Below are 18,631 nucleotides of genomic sequence, written 5' to 3' on the forward strand. Positions count from 1 at the left end.
TTTAAACTCATTTAACTCTTACTGATGAAGGAAGAAGAAGAAGTAAGGGTATTTATGACTTGTCATAAGTAAAAATGCTTGATTTTCCTAAGAGTACCAAAACATGGCTTTATTTTCAAATGTGGTGTCACAAAATGCTTGGTTTATCAAGTTTCCCTTTGATAATTGATGAAATATTGTGATTTAAAATAGAAAGGGTCACTATGTAACAAAGAAAAATTAGCTGTGGTGAAAATTTGAAGAGATAAGAAAAATAAGGAGTTTTTGTCAATATTTAGCAAATTAAGGAGTTAAGACCCAACGGTTTTACTTGTCTCTTCATTTGGCCGAACCAGCGGAAACGAGAATTAGAAACCAGAGGGACGAGAGAGAGAGAGGTTGAAGAAGAGGGATCGGTCAGTTTTCGTATCGTTTCAATCTTAAATAGTTGGATATCGGCGAGGAAGAGGATAAACCCGAGGGATTCGTCCTAGAATTGAGGAGCTACTGGCCGGAATTCGTTTGAGGTAATGGAAATCTCAAAATTATTTTTCTACTCGAAATTTCCAAAATGATAATTTGGTTTGGGTTGGTTTTGATCATGTATATTCGAATTGGAACTCTGTTTGGATTGAATATTGATAAACTTATGGGTTTTTGTCGGTTGCTTTGGTTTTCCCTTTTGGTGTGCTGTGTATTTTGGGGCCGAATTCATTTCTTGGGTTTGGTTGATTTTCCTTTCCGCTTGTCTTGAGTTGTAGCTCGAACTAGAGGTTGAAATTTGATGTCGATTAGCGATCGATGATGATTCAAATTTGATGAGGTTGATTGTCATTTCTAATGATTTTTTTCCTCTTTGATTCTGAATTGGTCCGAAAATTTATCTGTGAGTTATGTGGATTATAAATTCCGATTTGTATTGTGTTGATTATGTATTTCTGTGTCGAGTCGTGAGTCATTAGTTTCGAGACCTTGGTCCAGAAACTGATTTGAAGTTAGTGCATTCCCGGTTCAAGTTTCTGAGATTTGGCCTATGTCTGGTGTCTCCGAGGTCTGATCTTGGCTGCTAGGAGACATAGTCTCACTGAAAAGCGAGCGGTCGATCTCATAGCTTTGCGGAGGTTAGGTCAGCTCCGCTCGAGGGCAGAACTCAGCTGGGATGGTCTCATGCACTATGGTCCTGGAAGCCTGCCCAGACCCCAATTTTCGAGGGGCAGCGAGTCTAGGTTCTTCTGGGCGTTGGCCTGAAAACCCGTAGATTCTTTCGCTGAGTCTCAACCCGATTTAGATTAGGACGACTCTTAACTTGTTTGATTGTAATTGATAAAATGTTTGATAAAATGTATTACACTGAAATATCCTGTTAATATGTTATAAAATGAGTTTATTTTCGGAATTCGAAGCATTCAATTCTGAGTGAACATTGGTTGAGGAATAATCACAAACGGACATCTCAGTTATTTTAAAGGCAGGAATGTGTACGATCCCTGAAAGTTTAACCCAACTTATTTTCTTCAAGTAAGTTAAGTATTTTGTTTATAAACTAAAGAATTTTAATTTTATAAGCTTATCAACTATAAAGTTGTGTAAATTTATATTTTCTAAGCTTTTATATATGATTTAAGTTATATTTTCTGTATCTATCAATATAAATATAAGTATTTTAAGTAATTCAAAATAGTTATAATAAGGAAAATCAAAGAAAAAGTAGTTGTGAGAAGCTCAAATTCTTTTACTTTATTTTTTTAAAGATATGCTTGACGAAATTCTCACTTTATTAAGATCGACAATTTGAATCACTGTGTAGCCCTGTGGCTTTTTTCTTCTTGTTCTGAGTTTAAGTCTTTTTCTTTGGCTGATTTGGCTAGGGATTGGCCTAGGTCTTTGTAATTTTCGTTTTCTCGGGATTATGTTTCTTGTTTTGAACTTTTTGTACTGTTTTTCGGCTAAGCCGTGTTGAATGAATAAAGTCCCGATGTTTCTTTAAAATAAAAATTAAGAAAGGTTTTTTTTATTAAGAGATTGATTTATGAAGTTTAAATAAACATATTACTTCTCTCATCAAATTAGGTTTAAATTGGCCTCACAAATACTTTTACGATGTACTGGTAGTAAACGGTATAAACGTGAGATACCTACAGCATTTCGATAAAAGGGGATCCCTATGCTTATATTATCCGATATTTCAATTTGAGACTATCTAATATCTATTTACTGATTATCGAAGCTTCATTCTGATATTTTCACCGTCCAACATGCGTACTGATCTGTTTGTCTCCATACAAATTCACAAAACCACCATTCTTTGATCCCTTTCCTTTTCGTCTCAATTTCATTGCACGAAACAATACGAAACACAAAGATCAAACAGACCAGTGATTCGTTCAACCGAAGAAGTCGAGTAGAATACCAAAGATTCGTTAACTTGCCCAGGTTAGGTTTTGTAGTAATTGTTTCGCAATTGGTTGTGAAATTCACCCGTTGCTTTTTTATATTACAGATTAAGCCTAAAGCTTCCTTCTTTTAGTTTTTTTAGAAGCCAATTGATTGTTTGGGATGTAGTCTTTCAGGCCATCTATGGTTTATTTCTTTTTAATTATTTTTTCTTCCTGTAGAGCGACATTGGCTTTTTGGTAGATTCTTTCAGAGCCCTATGCTTTTTGTTTCCAGTAATATTATAAATTTTACCTGCTTTGTGATGCTCATCTTAGGGGTTTTCCATTATATATGGGTCAAAGTACTCTTCAGGTTTGGTTCGGGACTTGATTTTTTAGTTTGGTTTTTGTAGAACAATCACTGATCATCATCTAGTACGAGTAAGGATGTCGAGGTTGTGAAATTTACATCATGGATATCAAGTGATCTTTTGGAGATAGGGAAATGGAAAAGAGGCGGATGGACGATTTCGAGCCAGGTCCGGTTCCGGCGCCAAAATCGTTGGACAGATTTGGGTTTGTAAAGCAAGAAGTTACCAATCCGGCTGAGGCCTTATTAGCGAAGAACAAGTCAGCCTATGAATCCAAAAGGTGCGTTGCTGGATAACTATGGGCATGAGATGTGAGAGTGATATTGAACGAGCATAATAAATATAGTTGATCTTTGATAGGGAAGAACGGACGGTTGCGAAATGGAGGAAGATGATCGGGGCCGGAGGCAGTGATTGGAAGCATTATGTTCGGAGAAAACCACACGTCGTGAAACGGAGGATAAGGAAAGGCATTCCCGACTGTATGAGGGGTCTTGTTTGGCAGCTAATCTCGGGAAGCCGAGACCTTTTGCTTATGAACCCGGGAGTCTATGAGGTGGTTACACTCACTTTCTACCTTGTCTATTCAACATGCTTTGATAGCTAAAAGCGTGATTGTTTGTTTGTTTGTTTGTGGTTGTGGCAGCAATTAGTAATATACGAGACGTCGGCTTCGGAGCTGGATATAATCCGAGACATCTCTCGCACGTTTCCTTCGCACGTGTTCTTCCAGCAGAGGCACGGACCGGGACAGAGGTCCCTTTATAACGTTCTCAAGGCGTACTCGGTGTACGACAGAGACGTCGGATATGTTCAGGGAATGGGTTTCTTGGCGGGGCTGTTGCTTCTTTACATGAGCGAAGAAGACGCGTTTTGGCTTTTGGTCGCGTTGCTTAAAGGAGCCGTGCACGCCCCGATGGAAGGACTATATCTGGTAACTCTCTTGATCTCGCAATCTTCGATGATTGTTTTGGCAATACCTTCTTCTAAACATATAGTTGCTGTTTGTCTCGTTTAGGTGGGGCTACCACTGGTGCAACAATACCTATTTCAGTTACACGAGTTGGTGGGTGAGTATATGCCGAAACTCGGAGAGCATTTCAGCGAAGAAGTGATCAATCCAAGTATGTACGCCAGTCAGTGGTTCATCACTGTTTTCTCGTACTCCTTCCCTTTCCATTTGGCTCTTCGCATCTGGGATGTCTTTCTCTACGAGGTTTGTTTGCTTTCGTCACTAATCATATTTCTTTAAAGAAACCAACATTATTCTTATCAATACATATTCTTTGATGGATGTGTTTTCAGGGTGTTAAAATCGTGTTCAAAGTTGGTTTAGCCCTATTAAAGTATTGCCACGACGATTTGGTAAGAACATCATTTGTTCAAATCGTGTTTGTTTTTGACGTGTTTCTCACAAATATTGGGTTTTAGGTCAAATTGCCATTTGAGAAGCTAGTACACGCTTTGCGGAACTTCCCGGAGGAGGCCATGGATCCAGATACCTTACTACCGATGGCTTACTCCATCAAGGTACAAAATACACATCACTCTGATGCTTTAAAAATGATATAAGAATAATACGTGTCTTTGATCTTTGTCACACCGTAGATGATGAACAGATAAAAAATACATATATATATATATACATATATATAATATATATATATATATATATATATATACATATATATAATATATATATATATATATATATATATATATATATATATATATATATATATAAAGAGCAAAGCATAACAACAATTTTTCATCATCAGGTCTCCAAGCGGTTAGAGGAGTTGAAGATTGAGTATGAGAAGAGGAACCCTCAAAAAGAGAAACAATGACCTTCGTAATATGAAGATCTGAACACAACATATTCGTACATTCATTGTCATCTAAAATTGTAGTTGTAGTTTTAAGTCTTTACCATTGTATAAAAGAGAAAAAGAAAAAACAATTTCTCAGCCATATTGGGCATTTCATAGTTAAATCGCTTGTTCATATATAAAACAAGCAAAATACCCACGCGTTGCTACGGTTTGATTGATGTATTTTTATAATCTTTTATAGGGTAATTATGCACGGATAATTAAAAATGACATAAATGTAAATTCAGAAGTTACAAAGGGTATTTTTCGTCATTACACTGTAGAATGAAGTGATTTTGTAATAATGATAATTTTCTATATAGATTTGATTAGTAAATTTATTGGTTGAAAGGAATGTAAAAATGCTCATTGTAAATTCGGATATTTGACGTCAACAATTCAGATATTTACATCAATTGCTCATTGTATATATATATATATATATATATATATATATATATATATATATAATATAATATAATATAATATAATGTGTAATATGTTCATGCATTATAGCGCTTGACTACCAATAAAATTATAGAGTGGCGTATACAATTTACGTTTTATACCACTTAAATTTATATATGAAATCGGATGGTTATTTACACAATTCAAAACCTCAATGTGTATCTCTAGATTGACACGATAGATATGACGATGTGATGTTGAGATTTTAGCCTTCAAAGAAGGAATTTTTGGAGGAGTTTCTGATTTATTCAATGAACTTTTCATTTTGTTAGCATGACTTTATGATCTGTATCTGTTTGATGTATGTGGGAAGTTGAAAAATATTCAAAATAAGGTGACAAACTAAACAAATATTCACCATCTTTTTTTAATACCCTATAAATGGAAGTGTAAAAACAGTAAATAAAGAAGAAAAGTATAGTAATTTGTAGACTTATAACAATGAGAAAAAGAGGTAAAAAGAGAACATGACGCATTATTATCTTATTGGAAGGAAAAGATGAAAAGAGAGGAACCAGAAAAAGAGCTAGTGACGATATTTTAATAGAGTAACTTTATTATTATTATATGAACCAAGGTTCAAAATTCCGTTTTCGATGCCTTTTCGAGCCTTACGATTTATGGAAAACCAACACGACGATGAAAAACCGAACGGAAAAAATGTGAAAAATGGCAAATGAAATGCCGTTTTCGATGAAAAATCGAACGAAAATAATGTAGCAAAATAAACCAATACATATATATATATATATATATATATATATATATTTGTAAATATAATCCAAATTTAAAACACTTGAAATCATACATATCAAATATAAATGTTCCATAACTAAATCCACACCACAAAATGTATCAAAGAAGAGAATAATAAATGTTAAAATCACACTACAACATTGCAAACCATCAACAAATAAAGATGTCTCACACACATAGCTAAAATAGAAAATAAAATGCATCAATAGAATCCCGATGGACGAACCGGTTGGATAAAACTCGGTTTATTTTCTTGAAGCTCGCAATATTGACACTATGTGAAATACCCTTTGTATATTGTTGAAAGTTTTGTACATTCTATCGTAGTCGGCTTGATCATACCCCACCCCACAATATGACTTATGAGTGGACCTCCTGGTACACATGCTATAATATGCTCGACACCGAATTGATCTACGCGCACACCAAATGTACGGCGCATACTTCTTTATGGATTAACCTGTTGTTGTGATACTCCTATTAGATTATGATAATGGTAAGAATGACAAGTATACAAACCGTCACTTTGTGTATTTGATATAGTTAATGACATAGTATTGAACTGAGACATCAAGTGATCAGCGTCACAGTCATTACCAGAGGACACGTTGAGCTTTCCGTTTATAATTAATTACATATTTGCCTCCTATACTTTGCTAGTTTTTCCATGTTAGTCCACAAACTCTCGAAATGATTTTTTTTATTCATGTTTTAACTTTATTTTTTTAAAACAATCTTAGTCTCTCTGTCAAGATCTTCATTCAAAATTATGTTAAATTGGTGATGTGCTTGTCATGTGATTTTTAATTGATGATAAATTTGTAATCTTATAAATAATAAGAAAATAAATAAAACAATTAATATTTAGAAAGGATGAAAAATAAATATTGAATATAAGTGTTAATAAAAATAAAAATAAATCTCTCTCTCTCTCTCTCTCTCTCTCTCTCTCTCTCTCTCTCTCTCTCTCTCTCTCTCTCTCTCTCTCTCTCTTCCTTCTTGGGGTTTAAAATTTCGGGGAATGTCGTCGGCGGCGAAATTGCGTTGTTTTGGGAAGTTCGGCACATTTCTAGCATGTTGTTCATTTCACCACAAATTGTCATCGTTTTATCGTTAGTGTGCCTTTATCGTTATGTCGTCAAAATATTCTCTAAACTTGAAGATGAGATTTGGCGATAGAGCATCGTGATTTTTCCGAAGGCCACCTTATTTTGTCAAGTCCTTTGCAAAATCAACATTGTTTTCCTGTCGTATTGCCGTGCGGTCGTTGACATTCCCGCCGTTCGTTCGTGAAATTGTATCGTCCAAGAAAAAAAGAAGAAGAAACCAAAAAAAAAAAGAGAAATTGCCCTATTTACTACTAATTTTATAATTTTTTCCCACTTTCCACTAAAACACTAATTTTTCCCAAAATGCCACCATCTATGTCAACAATGTTGACATCTATTTTTGCACTTCACTATGAGATGTCAACATTGTTGACATAGATGTCAACAATGTTGACATAGATTGTGGCATTTTGGGAAAAATTAACATTTTGGTGGAAAGTGGAAAAAAATTATAAAATTGGTGGTAAATGGGGCAATTTCTCAAAAAAAAAAACAAATAAAAAAGCGTGGGGAGTTGGAACCAAAAAACGAAGAAGAAAGAAAAAAAAAAAGAAAAAGAAGAAGTGGCAACTTAAAAAAAGAAAAATAAATAAAATCACAAGTAAAAACCCAAATAATATGTGTATGCTAAATAAATGCGATATATATATTTATATATATATATATATTTAATTTTTGTATAGCAGATCACCACAATTTCAATTGGCACAATTTTTTTTTAAAATTTCCACATTATTTTCGTCAAAATTTCCGCCATTTCTAATTTTTTTTAGGACCATGGACACGAAATCGTCAATTGGCATTTCAATTCTGGCTTTTTCTTCGACCTTAACCTGAACCCAAAAAAAAAAAAAAAAAAAAAATCTAGGGGTTTGAGAGCTCACTAGTTGTGGTTTTCTTGCAAATGTAGACCACGTCTTCGCCGAAATCACAAGCCTTGTCTTCGTCGATATTTCCCATTCCAAAGCTGCTACAATTCGGAAGCTCCTTCGCTCCTCCGATCGCCGCTGTGCTTTGTTGCTGCTCTTGGTGAAGCGTCCATAGTAGTAATTGATCCCTGCTACTTCCAAAAGGTTCTTATTCGATTGATTCTGTATCCAAATGGAGAGTTGAATAAATTCAGTCCTTTCCTCAAAAACCTTAAAGCTTTTACCTTTAGTTTAGCCTCTAGTTTTTTTTTTCCCCAAACCATTGATGCAATGATTTTTTTTCCTCTTCAGGGATTTGGTATATAAAATCACGGGCGACAATAATAGTACAGAGGAGATGAAGAGGAGAGTGGCGTTCGTGCTGATAGATGGTTTAGGTGACGTGTCGATACCGAGGTTTGGATTCAAAAGCCCTTTGGAAGCAGCGAAAACGCCGAACTTGGACGCCATAGCCTGTGCGGGGCTGAACGGGCTGATGGACCCGGTCGAGGTTGGGCTTGGCTGCGGAAGCGACACGGCCCATCTCTCTCTCCTCGGATACGACCCCACAACCTATTACCGCGGCCGAGGCGCCTTCGAGTCCATGGGCGCCGGCCTCGCTATGTCCCCCGGCGATATCGCCTTCAAGGTCTTTTCTTTTTTCTTTTTTCACCATGATATTTCGATTTGATCGATTGTGTTTTGATTTTGTATTTTCAGTCTAATTTTGCAACGCTGGACGAGAAAAGCGGAGTGGTCGTGAGTAGGAGAGCCGACAGGCATTTCGAAGAAGAAGGCCCGATTTTGTGCGCGGCGCTCGATGGGATGAAGCTTCCGTCTTTTCCCGAGTACCAAGTAAGAGTCAGGTATATGTTCGAGTTATAATCAAAGTTTAAGATGCGGATTGCTGATGATTGACAATTTATGTGATTTTCAACAACAATATGAAAGATTTTCGTAGACTGATGTCCACCAAAAACGCAAAAATGGGGAAAAAAAAAAATTGACAATGAACCTTTGATCATAATCCTCATAAACTAACTAGTAACAATATTCGGCTCTCGTTAACCCAACATTATGACACAATTCATACGCCTTACAAAAGAAGTGAACTGCGATTCAACAACGCCTACTTGCGATGAACCTCTCATTCTAATTCAGTGTACGAAAACTGAGAATTGCGGGATTAATGAGGTATGGTTTTGATCAGGTATGCTACGGAGCACAGGTGTGGAGTGGTTGTGAAAGGACCAAAACTGAGCGGGAATATATCGGGGACGGACCCTTTGAAAGACAACCGACTGCTCTTGAAAGCGCAAGCGCTGGACGGCAGCGAAGAAGCGAGACACACGGCCGATGTCGTCAACGAGCTCTCGAAGGAAATCTCTCGGATTCTCGTCTCTCATCCCCTGAACGCAAAACGGGCTTCGGAAGGGAAAACCGTAGCCAATGTCGTGCTCTTACGAGGCTGCGGTATTCGCATCGAGGTTTGCGGTCTTAAATATATATCTATATATATATATACATATTTAAACGTGGATTGTGAATTTTTTGCAGGTTCCGTCGTTTGAGAGGAAGCACGGTTTGTGGCCAAGCATGGTGGCTCCGACTAAAATCATTGCGGGCCTGGGCTTGTCTCTCGGCATTGATATCCTCGAAGCTCCTGGAGCGACCGGAGATTATCGGACGCTTTTGACCTCCAAGGCGAGTGCGATAGCTAAGGCACTCTCGGCTCCTTTACAATCTTGCCCAAATGTTTTCGTCCCGGGGGGAGATGAACACAAACCGGGCCGGTCAGACGGTTACGATTTCGGGTTTCTTCATATCAAGGTAAATAAACGTTTTAGTTTCTTGTATTTCTTATTGGGAAAAATATCACTCCGATATGTTTTTATTGAAATGCCCAATCCTATATCTCTGTTTATTAATTGTTAAAAATGTATCTTAATTTTGAATGACTTTTCATTATTAATATTCTCAATGGAAGTTCTCATTTCCTTGGTAAAATTCAGAACAAATGTAATTGGAAAATTGATACGGAAAAATCAACCAACATGTCAATTAAGTTGTAAGTATTTGTTAATTAATATAACACAAGGTTAATTTTTACAACGAAATAGAAAACTGAGGAGAGGATTATGACCGACCATAAAATACCTAATATGTAGAGAACATGTAAGAGAGTTATTTGTGAATTTGAAAATTTTTGCAGGCAATAGACGACGCTGGTCACGACAAGGCAAGCGTGTTCAAAGTCAAAGGACTCGAGGCTGTGGATCGGGCTATCGGTCAGCTGGCGAGGTTTCTCTGGGAAGCCGAGTCGACCGGGAAGTTCCAATACTCTCTGTGCGTCACCGGAGACCACTCGACCCCGGTTGAGTACGGGGACCACAGCTTCGAGCCGGTCCCGTTCGCGATATGCCGACTCAGAGACTTTGTTGGGGCGATCGGCTCGGAATCCCTTATGGGAATCTCCACCGAGCCCTTCCCGCTTCCGACCGTCGATCCGGGAGAGCACTGGGCCAGTGAAACGGGACCGGACCACAATCAAAGTCGGGCTTTCGCCGGAGATTCGGTCTGCGAGATGAGCGAGGTCGCCGCCGCGAGAGGGTGTCTTGGACGATTCCCTGGTGGAGAGATGATGGGAATCATTAAGAGATTCATTCACCTGGATGAATGATAACATACTTTTGATAACTTTTATGTTTTTTGGCTTCATAATAAAGGTTTTAAATCTGTGAACAAATGTTTTGAGACCTAAACTTGTATCATATAAACCCCCTTGTAAATTATTCAATCATACAATACTTGCATTGGATAATGTTTTTACCAAAATAACAAAAGTAAAATTATGTTTTTTTCCTATTATTTATTTTATTTTATTTCTCATCCGCTCTTATAATGAGAAAGAAAAAAAAAATTATCTCCTTATACTATTATACTTGGCCTTCCAAAGGAAGGCCTTCCTAAAAAGGTTCAATTTTTTGGGTGGAGATTGGCTCTCCTCAAGGTAAATACGGCCGACCTCGTCCAACGGAGTAATCCCCATTGGAACCTTCTTCCGAGCTGGTGTCCCTTGTGTAGAAGCGTAGCGGAAGACATCCAGCATCTCTTCCTGGAGTGTCCCTGCTCGTCCCTCGTCTGGGACTGGATTTTTAAGAATTTTTCGATTGAAAATTATCGGCCTAATTCCGTGGCCGAGCTATTTTCGTCGCCAGCTACGTACAACAGGAATACTAAATGGACGGCTGCTTTCAAGATAGCCAGATTGGCCGCTGCTTGGTGTATTTGGGGCAAAAGAAACAAGGTCATTTTCGAGGACGAGGTTTGGTGCTTTGGAGCGGTGATGGAAAGCATTAATCATTGTATTGCTCTCTGGTTACATGTCAATTGTAAAGATTTTTATGATTTCCCTTTTTCTACTTTGTCTAGAGACTGGGTTTCAGCTCTGGTCTGAGGTTGTGGGCTCGGTAGTTTTCGGTGGCTGTTTGTTTTAGGCCTGCCTGAGCTTTGCTTTTCCCTGTACTGTTCTCCTTTGCTTCGGAGATTATTCAGTTATTAATAAAATTTATAGTTTCTTTTAAAAAAAAACTATTATACTTGGAAAACATTATTTACAATTAAGTGAACAATATTATATTTACTGTGACAATAATGTCCATTTCCCATTTGTTTTTTAATTTATCACGTACATCTCTCTCCATTTAGCTTTATGCAAAGTTTATAAAGCCAGAAACTATTTGATATGTTAAAAGAAAATAAAGTAAGTCTTGGTGGGAAGGAAAGAAAAAAAGTGTAGCTTTCATACTTTTTCTATCCTTGGTCTATCATCTCACTAATCTTGTTTGCATTTGCTTTGCTCAGTGACCAACAGCAGCAACAAGTAAAGCTACAAAAACAAGAAGAAGAAAGCAAGCACTTTGTTTGTTTCCTGTCTTTCATTTTTTTTCTTTATCATCCACTAATTCAAAATCTCCACCAAAGCTTCTCTTTCTTAGCTCCCAAGTAACAGAAAGAGGAAGTATAAAATATAAGCCCCCGGAGCCAGAAACCAAGAAACATAAGAATAATTTTTTTTTTTCAAGAAACGAAGATGTACGTGTCGAGGCCTCTTTCGATGTACAGGAAATCCCCGAGCGAACTCGAGGCGGGCCCGCCGGACGGGCCTCACTGCGGGTACTTGGTGATGACAGACGAGGAGGCAGATGAGCAAGACATGCTCTGCTGGGGCTCCTGTGGCTGCTGCGGGTTTTGCAGGAGAAAGACGGTGAAGAACATGCCTTTTGCTCAGGACAAGATATTGAGCATCGTTTACACGTCTGAGCGCCGAGAAACCACCACCACCAACGTCTGGTTCGTCCCCGTCCCCAACCACCCTCTCTCCTCCAACCGTTACTATGTCATCAGAGCCAAAGGACGTCATAAAGGGTGATTGTTTCTAATCATATATCGCCTGCCTATATTTATAATCCTATCTACTACATCCCTTATATATGTTGTGGCAAGAACCTAGTTTTAGTCCTTGTATTAAGATCAGATATCATGATCACCTGGATTTTGTGCTCTTTATTTAGTCTTTTTATAACTTATAGAGTAAATTTATTTTTTCTTCGATCATGAATTTCTGGTACTGTTAGTCGCCACTGAGTTCCATTAATTATATGTTTAAGAAACTTTGACATTTTTAGCATAATCATTTTAATTTTTGCATTTTACTTTAAATTTTTTTTTTTAAATTTTATATAGTTTATACTATAAGAATTCTTTTAGGAAGTTCTTTGATAAAAAAAAGAAACGAAGTTTGTGAAGAAAATGTTACTAGTTTTTAAACTAAAGAGCTAAATTTTCCTTGATGTAAGTTTGAAGACTCAGTTAGTTTATTTATTTATTTTATTTGTTAAACTGTTACTTAAAACTTATATCAACTTAATGGAATTTGTACGGATTAATGTTGACAAAAACTAATTATAAGTCGAAGACTATGAGCCAAAATTTTGACATACTTTTCTTTGTGTTAGAATTTAACCAAAAATGCTATGTTTTTGATACAGAAAGGCCTGCACAAGCAGAAGAGAATGCGACATAACGACATGTTGCTTCAGAGACATGTCCACAGACAAAAAGCCGAAGCCGTTGAACCCGAAAAACACATACCAACAATTCAAGATCCTCCGCCACCACGCCGGCGGCTTCTTCGCGAAATCCGTGGCCCCCGGCGGTCTCCCCCCAAAATTCCTAAGGAGGAAAGGCTGGACTGTCCGCTGCTCGGGGCTCAACCGCCTAAGCCCCATCGACGCCCCCGGCCTTGACTCCCCGGCGCGGGCCCCACTCCCCGGCTTCGACTTCTCGGCCTACAACTCGCGGTCGCCCTGGGTGGAGGTCGGAAAATGGCTGTGCCCTTTCCCTTTCGTCAAAGAGAGAGGGATCGGAGCGAAGAGGCAGATGAGGAAGTCGCTGCTCTACACGGTGACGCTCGAGCAGTGCTGGGAAGAGATATTCTCGGCGGGGAACAGCAATGCAGGCCGAGACGCGGTGAGGTTCGAGGTGGATGTGAAGAGAGAGGCGTCCGTGATCGGCGGGTTCGAGTGTGTGAGGAGGGACGAGGGGTCGATGAGCTGGTTCAGAGTTTACAATCCTGGCGGGAAGAAGGGCGTGATCGGGGTCGGGTTGAGTTACGCCATCGTTGAGCATATGAGGTGGGTTTTGGAGGAAGGTGGTTGGGTTAGTGGTGGTGGTGACAGAGATGGGTATGAAAGTGTGAGGGTTGAGGAGAGTGGTTGTGTTGGGGTGGCTTGGAAGAGGTTTTGCTGTTATGTGTTGGTGGAGAGCTTTGTGTTGAGGAGGCTTGATGGCACTTTGGTCTTGAAGTGCTCTTTTAGGCACACTCATAGGATCAAATGCAAATGGGAATAGGCACTTTGGAAGAGAGTCTTGTTCCTTTTGTTTTTGTTACATATGTTTCGTTTGTGAAGCCAAGATGGGTTTTCTGTGTAATAGTTTATGCCGCACTCAAACTCCCAACTCCATGTAAATTATATTGTAACTTGTAAGATAAAATATATGATGAAATTGTGCGATGAAGATGATATTAAGTGTTAGGCAAGATGTTGAGGTGGACGGCCTGGCTGACGGAGACTATTATGTGGCCTTAAGACAATAATAAAATAAATTAGAGTTTTATATTATAAATAAAGTTAGGTTTGGATACAGTAACTTTGTTTCCCAAAAATTTGAAGTCTAGTGTGTTAGTATACTAGAGTGATAGTGAAGCCTCAATGGCAGTCTTATAATATAGTGTTAGAAGTAGTTAAAATTTGTTACAATCAGTCTTTCTATATGTTAACGCCGTTTTAAGGTCAACGTTTAGAACCGTCTATGGTTCGGTCTAGGGTCGGAACTTATGACCGCAGATAGGTTGGGTGTGGTGAAATCTTCTCTTCTCGTTTATATGGTTCGTTTTAGAGTCGAACCCTATGATCCTATCATCGATGGTTCGCCTTCGTGTTCTACGTGTTCGTCGCATTCATCGCGTTCTTCGAGTTTGTCGTGTTCTTCTGGTTTTTTGCAATTTACGGACTCTTTGCGTTCTTCACATTCTCGTGTTGTTCGCTTGAAAAGACAAAAAAAAACGTGAACTAAAGTGAGGCGGAGGGGTTTCCCCTGGCACGCGCTCCGACCCTCAATGTTAGTTGGGGTGAGGGGACTAATATTTCGTCTCAAATGTCGAGAGAGAAAAATATAATGAGTCGGGAGTGAAGTAAAAGCTTTCTAAGTCGAGAAAGACTTACTTTGAAACAGGGGCGGACCCACGTGGACCATGGGAGTGGCCCAGGCCACCCCTAACTGTTTGAGAAAAAATAATTAATTAAGTGTTTTTTATATTTTTTTGGTGTTTCTTTGTTGATATCTCTGTGTTGGACCTGGTTTCTCGGCTCTTAAAAAATATTATAACATTATATATTATGTTAAAAGACCAAAAAGTCTGAAAAAAGCCTTACTTTAACGTCTTTTATCGTAGCTTTAATACCTTATTTTATTGTAATTTGGTATTTCCTTTTTTTTATTATTATTATTCTTGGCTTCTCTACTGTTCTATCCTAGTCTGCCGTGACTTTTGCGGATTAGGCTTCAGATTGAGAAGTTTATTTTTTTGCTTTTTACTTGAGTCAGAACACCAACATCATGAAATAGGAGTAGTAACTTGCTGTGAGGTATCAATTTTCTTCTAAAAAAATAGTGGAATATTGTATCCAACTATATTTTAAAAAAGAGGAATTTTTTAACTCCAAAACAAACTGTCTATATAACAGTGGAGTAGTGACATTGTACATGTATAGTTGAAAATTAAGATTATTTTTATTTCTTAGGGTATTTGTTAAAAAATTATTTTAGAGATTTGTTTAGGGATTGATAATTTGTTAATTTAAACATTATAAATTAGTTATATATTATTTTTAATAAAAAATTTGTGTAAGATATTTAAATATTGTATATGTACAACTTTTTTTCTTAATGAAAACTACACCAATAATTGATTAATATTTTAAAATAAAAAGTATTAAAAATTAACTACGGATAATTATTTATTATGTATATATTTTCGGCCACCCTCGACTTTAATTTCTGGGTCCGCCACTGCTTTGAAAGTGGATAGATAAAGATAGATATTCATAGATGTGTGATGTGTATTGAGGCAATTGACTTGGAGGCAAAATTTTGGTCGTGGACCTACTTTGGCCGATGGTTTGCTCGATAATTTTACTATATATATATATATATATATATATATATATATATATATACACACTTACATACACGTGCTTTTCACGTGTCTGTTCACTCAGATGATTCCTCAAAATTATATCCATAGATAAAATAATGGGATATGCATCATTATACATATAACTAAAATGAAGGGAAGGAATATTGTAGCAATAACAGTAATAACGGATCCCACAAAGTTTAAATAAAACAAAATCTAACCTCTGAAATAATGAGGTCGTACTGGGAGGGAAAAAATGGGTCAGTTGATCGTTGCAGCCTATAATAATTTCGTTCTTATCTACTGTTGGATAAAAGATTACTACAATTTCACATTTTCCAATATTTTATTCAAAATAAATTTCAAGCGGTGTTTTTTGCTTTAATATTATTATAGTCACGCCAGATAAAAAAAATGATAAAGCACATACAAGTTACAACAAAGCTAAACAAAAAAGATACGTTCACCGCTTTAAATATACGTTCTTTCTTTCCTTCTTCTCTTCTTCTGAAAGCTTCAAATTTTATGCGACAAGCTCTGTTGATCTACTGTAAGTTTATAGTTTGTTCATTTCGTTTCCCGTTTCTCTTCCTAATCATACGATGTTGTCCACTTAAGTATATTAGCGGCTTGACTGAATGGATTTCATTGAATCGTCTTTATTAAAAATTTTCCAGCTATATATCTGATGAGTTTATGCCATGGAGTTTTCTAATAAAAAACAAAAAAAGATAAAAAGTGGATGATTGTCTGTTATTGGTGTTTCCTTTTATCTGAATAAATACATTGTTGTCGACAATTAATCAGTTGATTCCCCTAAACTTCGACGTGTTATTTTTAATTAGCAAAATAACCAATTTAAACGTTTGTGTTTAGCGAAATAGCTAACATTTCATAAAAATTTCGTAAATAGCCACTGCATTTTATTTACAAGTGTATTTTTACAAAAATAACCATAAATAAGTTCAATGTGTTTTGGTATTTATGGGTATTTTTGTAAATATACACTTGTAAATAAACGTAAATAAAATGCATGGCTATTTACCTAAGATTTACGAAACGTTGACTATTTTACAAAATCAAACATTTAAGTTTGTTATACTATATACCTAATATACCTTTTTTTAAATATGATTTTGAAGTTATTATTAAGTGAATATATATATATATATATATCTACGACTTTGGCTAATTTCGTCGGAGAGAAAGGTTCCATTTTTTAATGTCATTTTTTTAATTTAGACGACATTTTGTTAATTTACCAACTATTGAGTCGATTGATTGTGATATTCTTAAATTCCTATTAACTCATAGGCTTTGGATACTACTGGTTTTTATTTTATTTTATAAGTATTACCTGAACTTGGTTTGTCTGCCTTTCACAAATAAGGTTTTTAATGGTTGTTTTTAGAGTGAGTCGTGGAAATATATTTGACTAGAATAGGTTATCATGGGGGATCTATATCCACTTATGATGGTTGATTAAAAAACCCAATGTTTTGTTCCGCTAACAGTTTTTGGATTTGTCCACCTTTGAATATGGATATTAAGTTAAGCATATTTTCACTCATTTTCTTTATTTAGTTTTTTTTTTTTAAATGACAGTAGCTTTACAAACTTTTTTTACACATTCAGTACCCACAAGGGATATCTTACACTTGACCAGCTTCAAATATTTGTGCCACTATATAATTCCTTTCTTAGGACCTCAACTTGATCATCGGTTATATATCGTTGCTTGCTTCGACGTACAAGTACAAGTAAGTCACTTTTCTTCTTCAGAAAAATACTAACATGTAAGACTCTAACTTCATACAGTAAAATTAAATATATGTATTAGAGCTAAAATAGATAAGTTCTATTCATGTAATGCATATGTATAGAGCGTTTTTATATACATTTTTTTTTTATGAGAATGTCATATAGGACTCAAATATATTTAATGGTTCCTTAATAACATGTTATCTTTATTGACTTATTATCTGTAGCATAATAAGATTTTCACTTTGTTATCTTATGTTGTTACGTTAACCCACTTATTTCGTCAGTGTGATTAATATATTACATATAAGTGAATTTTTGTATTTATTATTTTTACTAACTTTTATATCATCGTGTTCTTCTTATGTGTAATAAGTTATGGGTAAAAAACGTGTACACCCATCTTCAAGTCATCATAGTCATTTGAAAAATAAAAAACTCAAAACTGATAATATTAAGATTCATAAGACAACGAATACTGGAATTTCAAATCCTAAACCTTCTACTTCATCACGTCGCAACCTAAGATGACTATCGTACGTTAATATCTAATATGCAAATAGTATCACCAGAAACACCACCACGACCAGAAACACCACTATCATTGAACACATTATACTTTGATTTGGGCGACTGTAAATATTGTTGTGAATATTATAGTGCCTTTTTTTGGTACAGTGAAAGCTCAAATGATAGTGGTTCACCAAAATATAATTTATGCTACCAGAACGGTAAAGTGAAATTACCTTTATTCAGGGAGAGTCCTCCTATATTAGATAATTTATTGAACTTTCACGGTGGACCAGAGAGAATATTACGGAAAAATATATGTACGCTGAACTCAATGTTGGCTTTTACATCTTTTGGAGCAAATCTAGATTAAAAAATAAATACTTCTCACGATCCATATGTTTTCAAAATAAGTGGCCAAGTACATCATCTATTAAGATCTCTACTACCTACTCACGATATGCCTCCAAGATTTGCACAACTATATATACATGACACTGATAACGAAATCCAAAATAGATTATCAACATTTTCGTTCGACGACTCTTCAAGACTTATCACTCAATCTATTATTAGAAAATTGGTTAATATGTTAGATGAAACAAATATATTAGTTATAACTTTTAGAATGATAAGAGATAGATACCATGAAACAAATATTCCATGTGTAAAACTTCAACTTCTCGGTCGAAGGAATTCAGACTCTAATCAATATGATTTACCAGCAACAAATGATAATGATGGATTAATTGTTGGTGATA

General features: G+C 36.3%; 3 protein-coding genes across 6 annotated transcripts; all 3 read left to right on the forward strand.

Annotated features, from left to right (window-relative positions):
* Nucleotides 1-305: 305 nt before the first annotated feature.
* On the forward strand, nt 306-4,854 carry PAM1 (plant adhesion molecule 1). The gene is made up of 8 exons (XM_089616401.1): nt 306-506; nt 2,768-3,005; nt 3,086-3,281; nt 3,372-3,659; nt 3,744-3,941; nt 4,031-4,090; nt 4,157-4,255; nt 4,504-4,854. The coding sequence occupies exons 2-8, from the start codon at nt 2,860-2,862 to the stop codon at nt 4,570-4,572; spliced, it is 1,056 nt and encodes a 351-aa protein (XP_089472527.1). The 5' UTR covers nt 306-506; nt 2,768-2,859; the 3' UTR covers nt 4,573-4,854.
* Nucleotides 4,855-7,676: 2,822 nt separating this feature from the next.
* Nucleotides 7,677-10,666, forward strand: LOC149408248 (uncharacterized). Of its 2 annotated transcripts, none has more exons than XM_089616419.1 (6): nt 7,677-7,975; nt 8,150-8,486; nt 8,558-8,703; nt 9,048-9,324; nt 9,395-9,667; nt 10,050-10,666. In XM_089616419.1, exons 2-6 carry the CDS (start codon nt 8,196-8,198, stop codon nt 10,515-10,517), a joined length of 1,455 nt encoding a protein of 484 aa, XP_089472545.1. In that variant the 5' UTR covers nt 7,677-7,975; nt 8,150-8,195; the 3' UTR covers nt 10,518-10,666. The 2 variants fall into 2 exon arrangements, with proteins under 2 accessions (XP_089472545.1, XP_089472538.1); XM_089616412.1 differs by having other exon boundaries at nt 7,679-8,002.
* Nucleotides 10,667-11,612: 946 nt separating this feature from the next.
* LOC149408249 (DUF1262 family protein (DUF1262)) lies at nt 11,613-14,001 on the forward strand. 3 transcript variants are annotated; one of them, XM_089616439.1, is made up of 3 exons: nt 11,613-11,748; nt 11,963-12,265; nt 12,889-14,001. In XM_089616439.1, the coding sequence occupies exons 2-3, from the start codon at nt 12,024-12,026 to the stop codon at nt 13,748-13,750; spliced, it is 1,104 nt and encodes a 367-aa protein (XP_089472565.1). In that variant the 5' UTR covers nt 11,613-11,748; nt 11,963-12,023; the 3' UTR covers nt 13,751-14,001. The 3 variants fall into 3 exon arrangements, with proteins under 3 accessions (XP_089472565.1, XP_089472573.1, XP_089472557.1); XM_089616447.1 differs by having other exon boundaries at nt 11,714-11,759; XM_089616431.1 differs by lacking the exon at nt 11,613-11,748 and having other exon boundaries at nt 11,766-12,265.
* Nucleotides 14,002-18,631: the final 4,630 nt, after the last annotated feature.

The sequence above is a fragment of the Urtica dioica genome, chromosome 1 (assembly GCF_054948205.1).
Source record: "Urtica dioica subsp. dioica isolate 48M chromosome 1, U.dioica_male_clone48M_v1_H2, whole genome shotgun sequence".
Classification (NCBI taxonomy): Eukaryota; Viridiplantae; Streptophyta; class Magnoliopsida; order Rosales; family Urticaceae; genus Urtica; species Urtica dioica.